Source organism: Ctenocephalides felis, unplaced genomic scaffold (assembly GCF_003426905.1).
Source record: "Ctenocephalides felis isolate EL2017-DRISC unplaced genomic scaffold, ASM342690v1 CF-g0.4_SCAFFOLD_01170, whole genome shotgun sequence".
Classification (NCBI taxonomy): domain Eukaryota; kingdom Metazoa; phylum Arthropoda; class Insecta; order Siphonaptera; family Pulicidae; genus Ctenocephalides; species Ctenocephalides felis.
The window spans coordinates 28,169,227-28,185,044 of NW_020537324.1; the positions used below are offsets into that span (position 1 = coordinate 28,169,227).

General features: G+C 28.9%; 2 protein-coding genes across 3 annotated transcripts in view; both read left to right on the forward strand.

Annotated features, from left to right (window-relative positions):
• The window catches only part of LOC113366611 (transcriptional activator Myb-like), a 28,638-nt gene extending 21,287 nt beyond the window's left edge, over positions 1-7,351 (forward strand). Inside the window, exons 14-15 of one of the 2 annotated variants that reach the window (XM_026608241.1) lie at positions 6,253-6,363; positions 7,191-7,351. In XM_026608241.1, coding sequence (XP_026464026.1) covers positions 6,253-6,363; positions 7,191-7,322 — 243 coding nt within the window. In that variant the 3' untranslated portion in view covers positions 7,323-7,351. The remainder of the gene's footprint in view (positions 1-6,252; positions 6,364-7,190) is intronic. The other variant, XM_026608242.1, reaches the window with a different exon arrangement.
• Positions 7,352-9,607: 2,256 nt separating this feature from the next.
• Positions 9,608-15,818, forward strand: part of LOC113366316 (exostosin-1-like) — a 38,847-nt gene continuing 32,636 nt past the window's right edge. Inside the window, 1 exon segment of the mRNA XM_026607906.1 lies at positions 9,608-10,762. Within this exon segment, the coding sequence (XP_026463691.1) occupies positions 9,885-10,762 (878 nt within the window). The 5' untranslated portion in view covers positions 9,608-9,884.

Below are 15,818 nucleotides of genomic sequence, written 5' to 3' on the forward strand. Positions count from 1 at the left end.
ATTGTTTTTACGTACGAGTGATTCACATAATGGATTTAGCATTTCCTTGCAAACGATTGTGGATGTTACATTCCAGTTTTTTCCTTAAGCAGTATATTCATATTATCTCGGCACTTTTATAAATCGGTAAGTTTGAAATTTGAAACAAAACGTATCAAAATTAGAGCGAATGGCTTTCATTTAGGTGTCTGCAAGTGGTTTACCTCCAACATTATTTTATTCGTATTTTGAAGTCGTTGAGTCATTACATACTTTGTCATTGTCAGATCCGATCGAATATTATTTCATATTCATATTGACTTTTTTATAGTTTCAGAGAATCTTGTTAAAATAATTAATTTTATCTCAGATCTCGCGGCATATACGAGAGCGAAAGCAGCGGAGATGTCACCGAGGACGATTCAATAGGTATTAATAGAAAATACATCAATAAAGCCGTGGGCGAAGAGAGGTAAGTTTTTTTAAATATTTATATCAAGTAATTAGCCTACTTTCTTCATATTATTTTTTATTAAAACTGATGCAGTTTTGATTTTTATAAATATATTACATTCAAAACATATAATTTTTTACCAAATACAGGATAAATATATGAACGTTGATATGCTATGTTTATCAACATAATATTTCATTTCATATATTTTTATTTTAGGATGCTCGATTGAAACGCTTGGTTGAAGAGCAAGGAGAAAAATGGGAGAGCATTGCTCGTCATTTTCGAGATCGCTCAGATGTCCAATGTCAACAGAGATGGACCAAAGTTGTAAATCCAGAACTGGTCAAGGGCCCATGGACAAAGGAGGTTATTTATCATTTGATTAACATTAATTATCATTGATTTATATTTTATTTATTTGTTTTTAAATTATTTGGTTATTAGGAGGATGAGAAAGTAGTTGAACTGGTGGAGCGTCATGGTCCAAAAAAATGGACTTTAATAGCTCGCCACCTAAAGGGTCGCATTGGAAAGCAATGCCGCGAAAGATGGCACAACCATCTTAATCCCAATATTAAGAAAACAGCCTGGACAGAAGCTGAAGACAGAATTATATATGATGCTCACAGACAATGGGGAAACCCAATGGGCTAAATTGCCAAGCTTCTTCCTGGGAGGTATAATTATTGCACAGTAAAATTTATTATTAATACTTGAATGGGAAATACGTATTATAATATTTGCAGAACTGACAATGCTATAAAAAATCATTGGAATTCTACAATGCGTCGAAAATATGAAAATGATGAACGTGTTGCTGACCGCAGATTAAAAACTCGAGCCACGCTTGGTAAGTTCTTTTGTATTTTTTTTATATATTTTAATATTAATTGCTTCTTTTTTCTATACAGGATCTTTATCTGGACGTTTGGTAGGTGTTTGTTCAACTGGTCGATCTCATCATATGATCCACATATTTTAAAGGCGTGATCATGGCCCATCTCCATCGTACTTAAAATCAGCTTCTCTTAGATACGAAGTGAGTATATACAATTAATAATCAAAAAACAATAAATTAATTTATCTTTGTATTCATTAATAATTATAATGTTATTAAGGATGATTGGGCTGACCAGTATGATCATGGCAGCAATCAATCAACAGCAAGTGGAAGTTCTGTTGGTCCTATATTTTCAACCTTTAATTCGCAAACTAGCTCAAGAATGGATGAACCCAGATTTATTTCACCAATTCGCCAAGGTAGACGTGGTATTAATGGATCACCTTACAGGTAATTATTCATATGTTATCGTATTTAAAACATTTTCATTGTGAAACAAAGTACTAATGATAAATGATTTTTTTTTCTTACAATTTATGAAAGATGTTATTGATATTTTTAATATTTATTTTCTCATAATTTTATATATTGGTTTTGAATAGACAGTTTCAATAATGTCTCCTACAGTAAAAATAAATGAAAGGCATGTTTTCTTTTATTTGCAGGTTTTTAGATAGCATGGAAATATTATCTAATGGCAGTCCTGTCAAGCTAGTGTCACTTAATGATGAAGGAATTGCAGAATTAAGCTTCTTAGACTCCCCTGTGAGAAAATCATCACATCATTTGAATAACAATCGTTTATCTGCAGTACTAAGAGCAATGGATCAGGTGGCTCTCAATAGTAGTGATAAACATGTGAGATCTCCTCCGCCAATCTTAAGGCGCAATAAAACCAATCATCACCGGTTTCCGCAGAGATTCTGGAAATATGTCCAGTGAATTCCAAAGCGAGGGCAATATCACATCCAACACTGTATGTTAAACTTTTTCTTGCATATTTTTTTAGAGTATATTTATTTTTTCAGCTCTGATAATTGATAATATCTGATCCTGATAATTTTTTTATAGCCTTCAAAACCCAGGAAAGTCTACTATGACACAGTTACATTTCAGCCCATCTCAACTTTTGAAAAGTCCTAATTTGTCTTTTTGACTTGGGTATTACAAACTTGACTCCTATTAGAAAATCAACACCATTGAAAGGAATTGTGAGTATGGGTTTTATACCATATTTATTATTTAAATCTATGTTATAATTATTTATTTATAAAATATTATTTCGGATTTATTTTAGAAAAGTGAGCCCGATGCAGAGAGTCCTTTGAGTACACACCAGTACCTCAAGATATGAAAATGGGTCTTCAACAGTTGATGATTCAGAAAGCATTACTCCAATCAGAAGTCGCAAACTTTTATCAAATATTCGCCAAGGTATGTTTTACATGATAAAACTTCAACAAAAATTAATTCTAACATTTTTCATACTAATTTTTTTTTTATTCGCTATTTTTAAAACAGGACACCAACACCATTTAAAAATGCCTTGGCTGAATTAGAAAAACAAAGTGGAGTCAGGTACGTTCCATCAGAAAGTCCAAGTCGATTGAATAAGATATTTCAGAAATAATGCAGCAAGAACAAGAGCAGAAAAGTCTGAAGGAAATGAATCAAATAGAAATAGTTCTGATGTAACTCTGAGGTTACTCAAACTAATGGACAGGTGATAGTGAATAAATAATGAATTATAATTGTGATGATGTAATATTGAATGACAAAAATGATTTCTTTACAGGATAGTGGTATGGGAAGTATGATTGCAGGAAAACGTAAATTAATAGGAAAGGAAACGAGCAACCATTAAGTACTGGAAAACGTGTTCGTAAAAGTTTAGGAAGTGCTTGGCTAATGAAGTGTCATTTGTTGAAACACCTGTAAGCATAGTAAACATTTTTATAAATTAGAATGATAAAGTTTTTGTATCAATGTTATGTTCAGTTCATAACTTAAGTTTTATTTATAAGAAAACACATAATCAAAAATTTATATTTTATAAAATTCAAATCAAGATATGCCAAAAGAATTCTGACAAAGATAAAATTTAATAAGGATATAAGAAACAAACTAGATTGAGATATATAAATCAACAAAGCTGAACTCGATATTCAACTTTCAGAATTGTTTATTTCAAAGTAATATTTTGTTTCTTTATAATTATAAAAGACATTACTTTTGCACAGAATATTTGAATTTTTTCACATAAATAATACAGTAATTAATATTTATATCTAATCCTTGAGTTTTAATTTTGCAGAGCAAAGGATTGGAAGGTTGCCTTCTGTTGTCACCAGCCATAGGACTTGGAAAAGATTCTTTGGATACATCATTTGAATTCTTATGACTCACCCATACTTCACACACCATTGAAAAATCTTGGTTCTTCGACATCAACACCGCAGAATTCACAGGTATTACCAATACTAGCATAAATCGCCAAATATTTTAAATACACCAGAATTTTCTCGGATAAGCTTCCTGACAACTCTAAAAATTCATCTCATTTCAATATGCCAATTACCATTAAAGCCAACAAGAATTTGAAGCATGGTTTTGATGATTTTGTTTTACCCAAATCTATCAATCAATCTATTAACAATCATTTGCATCAACAAAAAATGTTTTTAATTCAACAACTAAAAAATATTAAATCCCGAAAAACAAAACCAAGTATCTTCTGTGAAGTACTTTGTGATGATGCAAATAGCACAAGAATAAACCTAGCTGATTGCTTTAAAACGAAATAATGCGGATGTTTCACTAAAATTTCTTTAAAAAGTTTGAAGCCTGAAAACATAACGTCTGTTAGAAATGCTCTTCAATTACAAAATGGAGCACTTAAAGATTCAAGTAATATTCAAAATGTTGATGATAATGGTAATTCTACAATTAATAAACAGAAATTGCTGTCCTTCTCAAAATTAAATTCTGGAGATAATTCAAATGATTTGACTGAATCTTTGCATGATAATACCAATTTTTTTTGGCTAGATTATTAAACGTCTAATAAATTTTCATGTTACTAACTATTGATATTTTTCTGCCATATTCTGTTGGGTTAAACTTTTTTGTTTATTAAATTGTGAATTGCGTGCATTGCGGGCTATCAACTATAAAATTTTATTTTGTTATCAGACGAATATCCTCAATGAAATATTTACATACAAAATAAATAAAATGGCGTGACTTACTTTTATTTGACCTAAATATTATTTCCAGGAGATAATTTTTGAGTTAGAGGTCATTTATTTCCTATTTAAAATATGAATTATTTAAAACTATTAAAAGTTATAGCCTAAAATTATAACTCTTATCACATCAAGTAAGATATTAAATTAGTGCAGAGACATTTATCACAAAATATATTGAATGTGATGAAATTATATTATGAAGATGCTTTATTTAAGCATTAAAATTTATTTACTTATATATTATATATTTATTATGCTATTAATAATATAAAATTTCTTGTCATTATTTAATTTAAAGAATTTATTTTGTTTATGGTTATTAATTTATTTTATAGAAAAAACATCCCATTTTGTCCATATTATTTTATTTAAGATGTTTGTTTTATATTTGATGAACTTTATTTCATAACAATCATACTATTTAATATTAAAATTATTGTATTTATTTATTTTATAGTAATATTAAAATAACTAGCAAAAATAGATTTTTTGCTGTTAATTGAAAATAAAACGCTTGATATGTAAGAAGTACAATTATGCAGTAACTTTACACTAACATTACATGGAGGAGTTTAATTTTACAATTTAATTTTTTAACTTTTTGCACCTTGTCTCTGATAATGTTTGAATTAATTAAATTCAATACCAAGAATATTTTGCCATGTGCTTGGATTTAATATATTTTTGTTTATTAAGATATTTGTACGTTGCTTTCTACAATCTTTATATCTTTTGATTTATATCCTAATTCTGTTTTTATATCTGAGATATATTTTAATAATACATATAAAATGTTAGTATTTCATATGATTATATTAGGTTGTTTAATATAATGTAATAATTGCTAAGTTTGAGAATATTTTCTTAAAATTATTCTGGTTTTTGTACTTGTAAATTTTTCAATTTTTTATTGACTTAATTAATAAATGTCTTTGATCATATTTTATTATTTTATTTAATTTTAATGAAATGTCATCAGATTTTGGTGCTAAAAATTAAATTAGACAATTAAAAATGATTTATATAACTTAATGTAATGGGATGTTTTTCTTTATTTCAAAATAATTTGTATTAATTGTTTTAACACTTATATTACTTTTTGTTTTGTTCCCATTGTTTCATGTCTAACATTTGTCACCAAAATCATTGATGTTTCACTCATATCCTTTTCCTTTTTATTTTTTGATTCGTGAATTTTCATTTATTTTCATTGGCCAAATTAAAATAACGTTTTGTGAATTAATTATACATACTTACATTCTATTTGTTTGATTTAGTATTAATAGTGTGCAATACGCTTACAGAAAATTATTTTTAAATATTATACTCTAAAGTTTTCAAGTCACAATATCATTTTTGATATGAAAAAGATTTTCAGTAAACTTAATTAACAATTGCTAGTGTTCATTTAAATATCATTCAATTAAGCATACTAAAAAATTTCACAATTAATTCTCTAATGCATTTTTTTTTTCGAAACATTTAAATCTATAAGATTTCAGTTATAAAACTAACAATCCTTACTTTCCTTCATTCCAATTTGTTAAATTGCTATCACATCAAGAATAAGTATTTGATAAGAATATTGCGGAATAAAACTAATTTTAATTTATTAGATTTGCATGGCCTTTTCTAAACTGCATGTCTGAATTAATTTCTGCTTTGTGTTGATTGGCTTTCTTTTATTTTTTGTTCAATGTTGTGTTTTGCACATTTAAATCGTGTAGCCTGTCAGTCGACGTGCACCTATTTCAACAAGTTCAGCTGTACGATGCATTCGTTTTGAACCACCAGAGGTGACTGGAGGGCGAAATATTATCTTCAATGATAACATTAAGGTAAAACCATACCACCTTGCAAACATACAACCGATTTTATAATTCATAGGTTTTGATGAAAATCATTTCTGTCCGTCTTTATTACTGAGGAATAAGTTATGTATTTGTTATAATATGAGATTGTTTTTTATTTTGGGTTTTTACACATTTGTCTAATTTAATATAATTCATTTTTCTGAAGCGACATTATTTTAATTATTATTATTTGATATTTGTTTTGGAAACCTATTTTGGATAATAAATACCTAAAATTAGTTATCATTGTTATTTTGTCCATAAATTTTCTTTTCAATGATCTTTTTTTTTGTGAATCAGTATGCCACATCACATCAGCTATAAAATAAATGTTCTTTTCAAATGTAATGTAATATGAGTTATGAAAGTGAAAAATTATCTCATATGTCTTTAAACTCATGAATTATTTAAATACTGATATGTGTGCACATCAAATATATATGTTATTCATGTTTTGTTTATTGTTGGTTTTGGTTTGTCTTTTTTTTGTGTGTATTTGTACCAACGTACTACTTCACAAATTTATGGATAATATTGTTTCACTAATTGCACATCTATAATTGCACATCTATAATTGCACATTATGTGAGGGATTTGTATCAGAAAATAAGTACCAAATCTATTGACAAAGGTTGGCGGAGAACCTTATTAAGTTTAAAAGGTAAATAATAGAGACTGGTGACCAAACTGGTGGCATATGATGAGAGATGAATAACATTGAACTTTTTGTTTGCAGGTTTAATTTATTTATATATATATATATATATAATCTTTGTGAAGCTTACAATTAATTCTAATTAATTTTAATATAGCTGGATCCACGCTGGCAAATGGTAGCTTGTGGTCAAACTGATGACCAATTGGAACTAACGAGAATGGCACATCAGTATCTCCGAAAATCAGCACTGCAGCCACGATCTCTTAATTTTGCTAAATGTAACTAAATTTTAAGCTGAAGTTTACCACTTTTTAAGAGTTGGGTAAATATTTTAATAATAGTAGATTTGCTTTAGTGTTTTTCAAGTTATGTTAGATCTTTGTTTGAATTATTAAACATTGTAATACATACCCAAAAATATTTGTGGGTTATAAGGTTTTGTAAGACTAATAATAGTTTTAATGCAATTTTTTTAATTTTATGCAATCAATATTAGTTTTATAAGTGAATTGTGGATTTAATAAGTGCATCTTTAATACCCTGCTATTAATGTTTACACTTAATAACTTCTATTATTAGTGCACATGGAATTTTTGCATGGTGATTAATAATTAATGTGCAATTTAATGAAAATATAGTAAATTATCTTTATTATATTAAAATATTATAAAATATACTAATATATTCAAAAAATATATATCCATATATTAGTTGAGATTTGGTTAAATATCAACAATCTCTGCAATTGAGAAAATTTCAAATCTGGAATTAGAAAAATTTTACTCTTATATGGTGAATTGAAGTACAAATATGAAATAAATCAATCAACAAATTTATTTAAAACTTATAGAATATAATTGAGAAAGAATTTACTTATGCTTTATTATAATAAGTTTGTCGACTAAATATATTTGATTAACAATTAAATACTTATTCAATTTTAAATTCATTATTTAGATATAAATAATTAGTATAGATATATCAATATTATCCATAAATAGACTTCTAATATTTCATGAAGAAAACAAAAATATTAATAGGATTTAATTTCATCTATGTTTAAATACAATATATTTAAGTAAATGTAGCAGAAAAAAAAATTAAAAAAAAAAACAAAAAAACTATAGATATAAATTAAAATAATTTCAAAAGTAATTGATGTAAAAATTAAAATAATCTGAAATTTTATTAATCAAAAAATAACACTGAAATATTATTATTTTCAACACGTTTGCGGAAGTAAATGCTATAGCATTCATTTTCATTGTGATGCAGAATGACATGAATGCTATAGCATACATTTGGAATGACATGAATGCTATAGCATCCATCGTATATAATAAATAAAATATGATAATTATCATATTTAATCGTTATATATAATCTGACTACCCTTAGTTGTAGTTATCAGATTATAAACAATAGATTATAATTTGACTATTATAAACGGTGTTAAAAAAAAAATGAATGTAAAATTTTGTACCTTACTGAAACTTATACTGTCTGCAAATGTGTTACGAAAAAAATATAAATTTGATGTGTTTTGATGTTTATGATCTATATTTTCATGATATAAATGCAAATCACAAGTAAATTACTGTTTTAACAATTTTGATTCAAATTGTAATGATGGTTCATATAGAAATCAAATTTAATAATCAATGCTATTAATGATTTATATAAAATTATGTATAATTTATTTGTTTGTATTTAGATCATTTTTTAGTTTTATTAATCGATTTCTTAATAATTAATGTTTGTCACTAGATCAATAAAAATTTTATAAATAATTTACCATGTGTTCTTCCTATTAGTATTAACTGGCTAAAATTTAAATAAACTATGTATAAAGTTATAGATGTTTCAGCAATTGAGAAAATAGAGAGAAGCAAGTTAGTGCCAGTATATATTTATCTTTTGATTAATAAATAAGTGATTATACATAACGTAGATTATAAAATGATATAATTTTTGATATATATTAAATGATATATATTTCAGATTGTGAAGATTTTAGAAACTTCTTTCTTTTTAAATAAATCTTAGAATCAATCTAAGTAATGCATCTTTATTAATAAAGTTTGAATAGTATTCCTAATCTATAATTCTATAGAATAATATACATAATTGGGTTATGCATATGCCGTAATATCTATATATATTTTCTATAAAATATATATATCTTATCTATGATTAAATAGAATTGTTATACCCTTAATCGAATATCATCTTATCTATGATTAAATAGAATTGTTATACCCTTAATCGAATATATATACTTTGTGTGCTTAACTAATCTATAATTCTTAATTTGAATATGATTATCATATACTCTTGTTTATATTATATCATATACACTTCTTTTATTCTTTTTATCTATGATTATTATATTGTCTAGATTGATTTGAATTCTGCGCAAAAAATAATTCCGAAGCATCTATGGCTGCACTAACAATAAGTGCTTATGGAGCAGCAGATCTATGCCGAGACAGTTTTCATTGTCTATGTCGAGTTGATTGCCCATGTTTAACACCTTATCGCCTTACTTCAGTTGAATGTCAAACTGGGACGGAATGGGAGAGAATATGTCAGTTCTTCTTTGTGTATAAATACATTTAGTATTAAAAAATGATTTGTGAACAAACATGTGTAAATAATATCCCCAGTGTCGCTCCTACATAGTTTAAGCGCGACTAAGAACAAAACCATGTTGTATACAAATAAAGACAGGTTGAGCTCCGTGAGAGCTCGTACGATCGCTAAGTGCTACAAAAGAATAAACGATTAATTACTATTATAAATGTAATAAATGATTAAGTATAAATGAAAAAATGATGTACGAAAAAGCATGATGCGGGCCAAGAAACGGTATTTGCTTCTTATAGTATCGTGCGCCTTTTTAGCGTATTGTTACTTTGGCGGCTATCGATTGAAAAGTATATCAAAAACACTTCCTTATGAGACTCTGCCCTCATTTGTGAGCGTGAGCGAACTATGGGAACCTTTAGAACCAGGTCCGGGTCCTCAAGCAGGGTCGAGGCCTTGTCGAATGGAGACCTGCTTTGATTTTAGTCGTTGCAGAGGAGAATTTAGAGTTTATGTTTATCCTCAACAAGATATCAATGAAGCAAGCACCCCTATCAGTTCGTCCTATATGAAAGTATTATCAGTGATAAGGGAATCTCGTTATTACACACCAGATCCTTCAAGAGCTTGCTTATTTATTTTAGCATTAGATACTTTAGATCGTGATAAATTATCCAGTGATTTTGTTCGGGGTATGCCCGGAAGATTGGCACGTCTACCTTATTGGAACAATGGTCGAAATCATTTAATATTTAATCTTTATTCTGGATCCTGGCCAGATTATGCAGAAAGAGATCTTGGTTTTGATCCTGGTTATGCATTACTGGCTCAGGCTAGCATGTCTGTAGCTCATTTTAGGCATGGTTTTGATGTATCTTTACCATTGTTTCATAGAGGACACCCAGAACGTGGAGGTGCTCCTGGAAATGCTCAATCTAATAATTTTCCTGCAAATAAAAAATACTTATTAGCATTCAAAGGTAAACGTTATGTTCACGGAATAGGTAGTGAAACAAGAAATTCTTTGTGGCATTTGCACAATGAAAATGACATGGTATTAGTTACGACTTGCAGACATGGAAAAAGCTGGAAAGACCTCAAGGATGAGCGATGTGATGAGGACAATGCTGAATATGACAGGTAAAAATTCCAAGTAGTAGTTTTAAAATTTTCATTTTAAGTAAATTATGATTCGAATATACATAAATTCTGAATTAGCTATTAAGATTTAAACTGCAATATCAAATATAATATTTAATAATTTACCTTCAATGCTATAATATTAATTCGATCAGCTTCTTGAAACCTGATACATGATACATATCCTTTTTGCAAATTAAGTAATTCGTCTCAGTAGAGTATTCATTGATGAATTTGCAAAATTTGATTTGAAGGATGACACCACTGTAGCAACCTTAAAAGTATGTTTTTTTTGCACAAGAAAATGCATTAAAATTTTCATATTAAGGACTCTATGCAGCGTACATTTGAAAACGAAATAGAAGATTATTATTAAATAACGGCACCAAAGCCATTTTTAAGAGCCAGTTAGAATTTAAGATGCTCTTCAAATTTGGATTTTCATTTATTATGCTTATGCTAGAGAAATATTTTTGTATTATTGTCGAGTATTTGAATTAATTAAAAATTTAAAATGGTATTTCTCTTTAAGAGGGTATTCTAGTGAAGAAATTTTTTTGTTTCATATTTTCAAAGCTGAACTATTTAAACATGTATTAGAGAGTATAATTTTCCTCGATATTCCTTTTCTGCTTCTTTTCATTCGCAAAAATTAAACTCGTTTTTCTCAAAACCGTCTAGTTCTACTGGACCGATTTATTGGAATTTTCAGAGAATCTTCCAAACTCATATCCAAATTTCATTGTTTACCATTTATAAAAATTCGAGAAATAGTCGTCATTTTGTCAAAAAAAAGTTTCACTTTCTAGATGAGTAATCTTTTTAACTTCCCGTAGGGTAAGTTATAGTAATCGCAAAAAAATCGAAAATGATTTTTTTTATATATCTTTACGTATTAGAGGTTTCTGAACATTTTGGCATATCTTTAAAAAATGTATGTATGTGTGTGTGTGAGTGCGGATACAAATTTTAGTCGACGTTTTCGGGAACACCGATCAACCGATTTGAATAATTCAAAAAAAACATTCGATTCGTATTGATAAGGAGACGTACAGATTAGTTTTTGGCGAAGGCAGGTCTAGCCGTTCCGAAGATACGGGGCAAAAAGTGCCAAAAACGGTAACTGAGTTTTTAAGAGAACGCAGCATCCGATTTTAATAATTCAAAAAACATTTTACTTGTATTGACATGATGAAGATCTGATTAAATTTTTGGGAAGGCAGGTCCAGCGGTTATGGACTCTCAATAAAAATAAGTTAAAAAAGATACATAAGATATTTTATAGAGATTTTAATAATGTGTACACATTTTGTGTAAATTTGTTTGGATTCCTTACCAAGATTTGTAATTGCGGTACGGGAAGTTCCAGCAATTTGCCTCAAGGCACGATGTCATACACCACTAGTTTCATTACTAGGAGGGCTGCAATCTTGGGCATGGTCACGTGGCAGTTTTTTGAGACGCCCCACTTCAACAGCTGCTAACTTTGAAAATTGTTAACTTTTTTTTCTGCACTCTTGAAACATTGATAAATAAATTATAAAAACTAGTGGGGTGGGTGGCATCGTGCCTTAAGGCAAATTGCTGGAACTTTCCGTACCGTAACGAAATGTTCGAGGAATACTGAATGTTTTCAAATTTATAAGAATTATATAAACTGAATTGCAAAGTTGAAATTATTTGTAAAGTATATTAGAACTATAGTCAGAATTAAAAATAAAATCTGAATTATTTTCGATATACAAAAAATTAAAAAAAAAAAAGTTGAAACAAATTTTTTTTCCAAAATTAATTATTTTGTTAAGACGAGCAGAAAGTTCTTTGAATCATTTAAATCGGACGCTTAGTTCTCTCAAAAACTGCCATTTTTTACACATTTAGCTCCGTATCTTCGAAATGGCTGGGTCCGCCTTTGCCAAAAACTAATAAACACTTCTCCCAATCATTACTAATTGAATGTTTTTTAGATCATTCAAATCGGATACTCCGTTCTCTCAAAAATTCGATTTCTATTTTCTGCACTCTTTGCTCCGTATCTCCGAAACGGCTGGACCTGCCTTTGCCAAAAACTAATCAGCTCTTTTCCCTATCAATAGGAATCGAATGTTTTTTGAACCATTCAAATTGGTCGATCCGTGCGCCCGAAAACGTGACTGGAAATTTGTATCCATACATACATACACACACACACATCCATTTTTTCTGAGGTATGCCAAAATGTTCAGAAACCTTCAAAACGTCGAGAAATGTAAAAATTTTCAATTTCGATTTTCGGCCCATTACAATAACTTACCCTACGGGAAGTTAAAAAATAGAAGAATAAGAAAAGATTGCCTTCTTTTACGATGATTTAAAAAAGACCTAAAATTTTACTTTGATTTTAGTGAAATAAACCAAAATCTGAAGGTTATAAAAATTAATATCTTACTGCCTTTATTCTATTGTTTCTTAAAACGTTCCGGTGATGTCAAAATCTTGAATATTTCCTGAAAAGCGTAGTTAATCCAACGTCGCTGTAGGCTATTGTATTCCCATCAGCTCTGTCGCCCTGGGCAGCGTATTAAGTACTTTAGGTTTCGTTGCAACATTCCAGAAATAGAGACCGAAATGATTCATTCATTCAATAAACGCGCTCGAGAAATAAACAATACAGTGTTCTGGACATGGAACACATGCTTCGATAATCTCGTACAAATCCAAGAATATTATTCAAAATTGCACTGACTGCAATTACTGCATTCACATTTTATTTATTTTCTTTACTTATTAAAATATATATTCAAACACATTGATCTCAAGCAGGCACATTGTCTGGTGTCAGTAAAGAAGAAAATACTGGAAATATTATTACAAATAAGTTGTAAGTGAAATTTTGCTTTCCGGATAATTGCGTGAACTTTTTATTTGTGTAAATAATCGACTAACTAGTGGGCCGCATGGCATCGTGCCTTGAGACAAATTGCTGGAACTTCCCGTACCAAATTTTTTTTTTTAAAGATTAACAGTTTTGAAAACTCTGAAAAAAATAGATTTTTGAGAAACTATAAATTTTTGACAAAAATTTACTTTTTTTTTTGAAAAAAAGACTTTTTGAAGAAAAATTTATTATGAAATATTTTGGAGGTTCTGAACTTTTTTTTAAAGCAATCGTACTGCTTTAACTGCATAGAGACGAAATATCGAAGCTACGATCGATATGAATGTAAACAAACTTTATACTTGTTGTTAAAATCTCTATAAAATATCTGATAATTTGATGTGCATATGTCTAATGATCATTTTTGATCGCCAAATGGCGTTTTTTTACTTTTTTTTACTTCTTAGATCTCCGAAACCTGTCTTCATGAAAATTTGATCAGATGTTCATCTTGTTAATACAAGAAAAATGTTTTTTGAATTATTCAAATCGGACGCTCCGTTTCCTTAAAGACTGAGTTACCGTTTTTGGCATTTTTTGCCCCATATCTACGGAACGGCTAGACCTGTCTTCGCCAAAAACTAATCAGCACGTTTCCTTATCAATACGAATCGAATGTTTTTTGAATTATTCAAATCGCTTCATCCGTTTTCCCGAAATCGTCGACGAAAATTTGTATCCGCACACATACACACACGCACACACATACATCAATTTTTTTCTAAGGTATGCCAAAATGTTCAGAAGGTTTTGAAACGTAAAGATATATAAAAATTTTCATTTTCGATTTTTTTGCGATTACTATAACTTGCCCTACGGGAAGTTAAATAGGAATTCAGTTCCAGCAACTTTTAAGATTGTTGTATTTAAGATAAAGTTTTGAAGTTTCGATTCGACTTATTATTTCAAACTTAAATGATTTTTTTTATAATCAATTCAATTTTCTTAGGCCTACAATATTTAACGATGTTTTTTAATACCATGACCATGACTAACAAACCTTATTAACCATTTTAACAAATAAATACGAAGAAACTGTCCGCAATTCTTAATTAATCTTTACCTTAGATTGATCACCGCGATTTCCAACTAAATAACTTTCGGACGGTTCCTAAATTTTCAAACTCGGTTCAGGATTTTCTACGAAAACGTGGACGGAAGCATTTAAAAATTTTCTACTTGAAAAGTTCAGAAAAGTTTATTTTTAACTTCCCGTAGGGCAAGTTATAGTAATCGCAAAAAAATCGAAAATGGAAATTTTCATATATCTTTACATTTCAAAGGTTTCTGAGTATTTTGGCATACCTTAGAAAAAATAGATGTATTTGTGTGTGTGTGCGGATACAAATTTTCGAGCTTTGACATTTGGTCTCTATGCAGTTAAAGCAGTACGATTGCTTTGAAAAAAAATTCAAAATTTCCAAAATATTTCAAAATAAAATTTTCTTCAAAAAGTCGTTTTTTTTTTTCAAAAAAAGTAAATTTTTGTCGAAAGTTTATAGTTTCTAAAAAATCTAATTTTTTCAGAGTATTTTTTTTTCAAAAATGTTAATCTTATTTAAAAAAAAAAAAATTTTGGTGCGGAAAGTTCCAGCAATTTGTCTTAAGGCACGATGCTATGCGCCCCACTGGTTAGTGTTGTTTGTTTATGTTTAATTTGTTTATAAATTATCGAAGAAGACATTTGTTTTCGCCAGAAAATCCGATTTTCTAATTAACTTTCCGTGGGGTAAGTTATAGTAATCGCAAAAAATCGAAAATGAAAAATTTTATATATCTCTATGATTCAAAAGTTTCTGAAAATTTTGGCATACCTTAGATAAAATGTGTGTGTGTCTGTGTGCATGCGGGTGCGGATACAAATTTTAGTCAACGATTTCGGGAACACCGATCAACCGATTTGGATAATTCAAAAAACATTCGATTCGTATTGATAAGGAGACGTGGTGATTAGTTTTTGGCGTAGGCAGGTCTAGCTATTCCGAAGATACAGGGAAAAAGTGCCAAAAACGGTAACTCAGTTTTTAAGAGAACGCAGTGTGATTTTAATAATTCAAGAAACATTTTACTTGTATTGGCAAGATAAAAAAAACTGATTGAATTCTTGGGTAGGCAGATCCAGCGGTTATGGACTCTCAA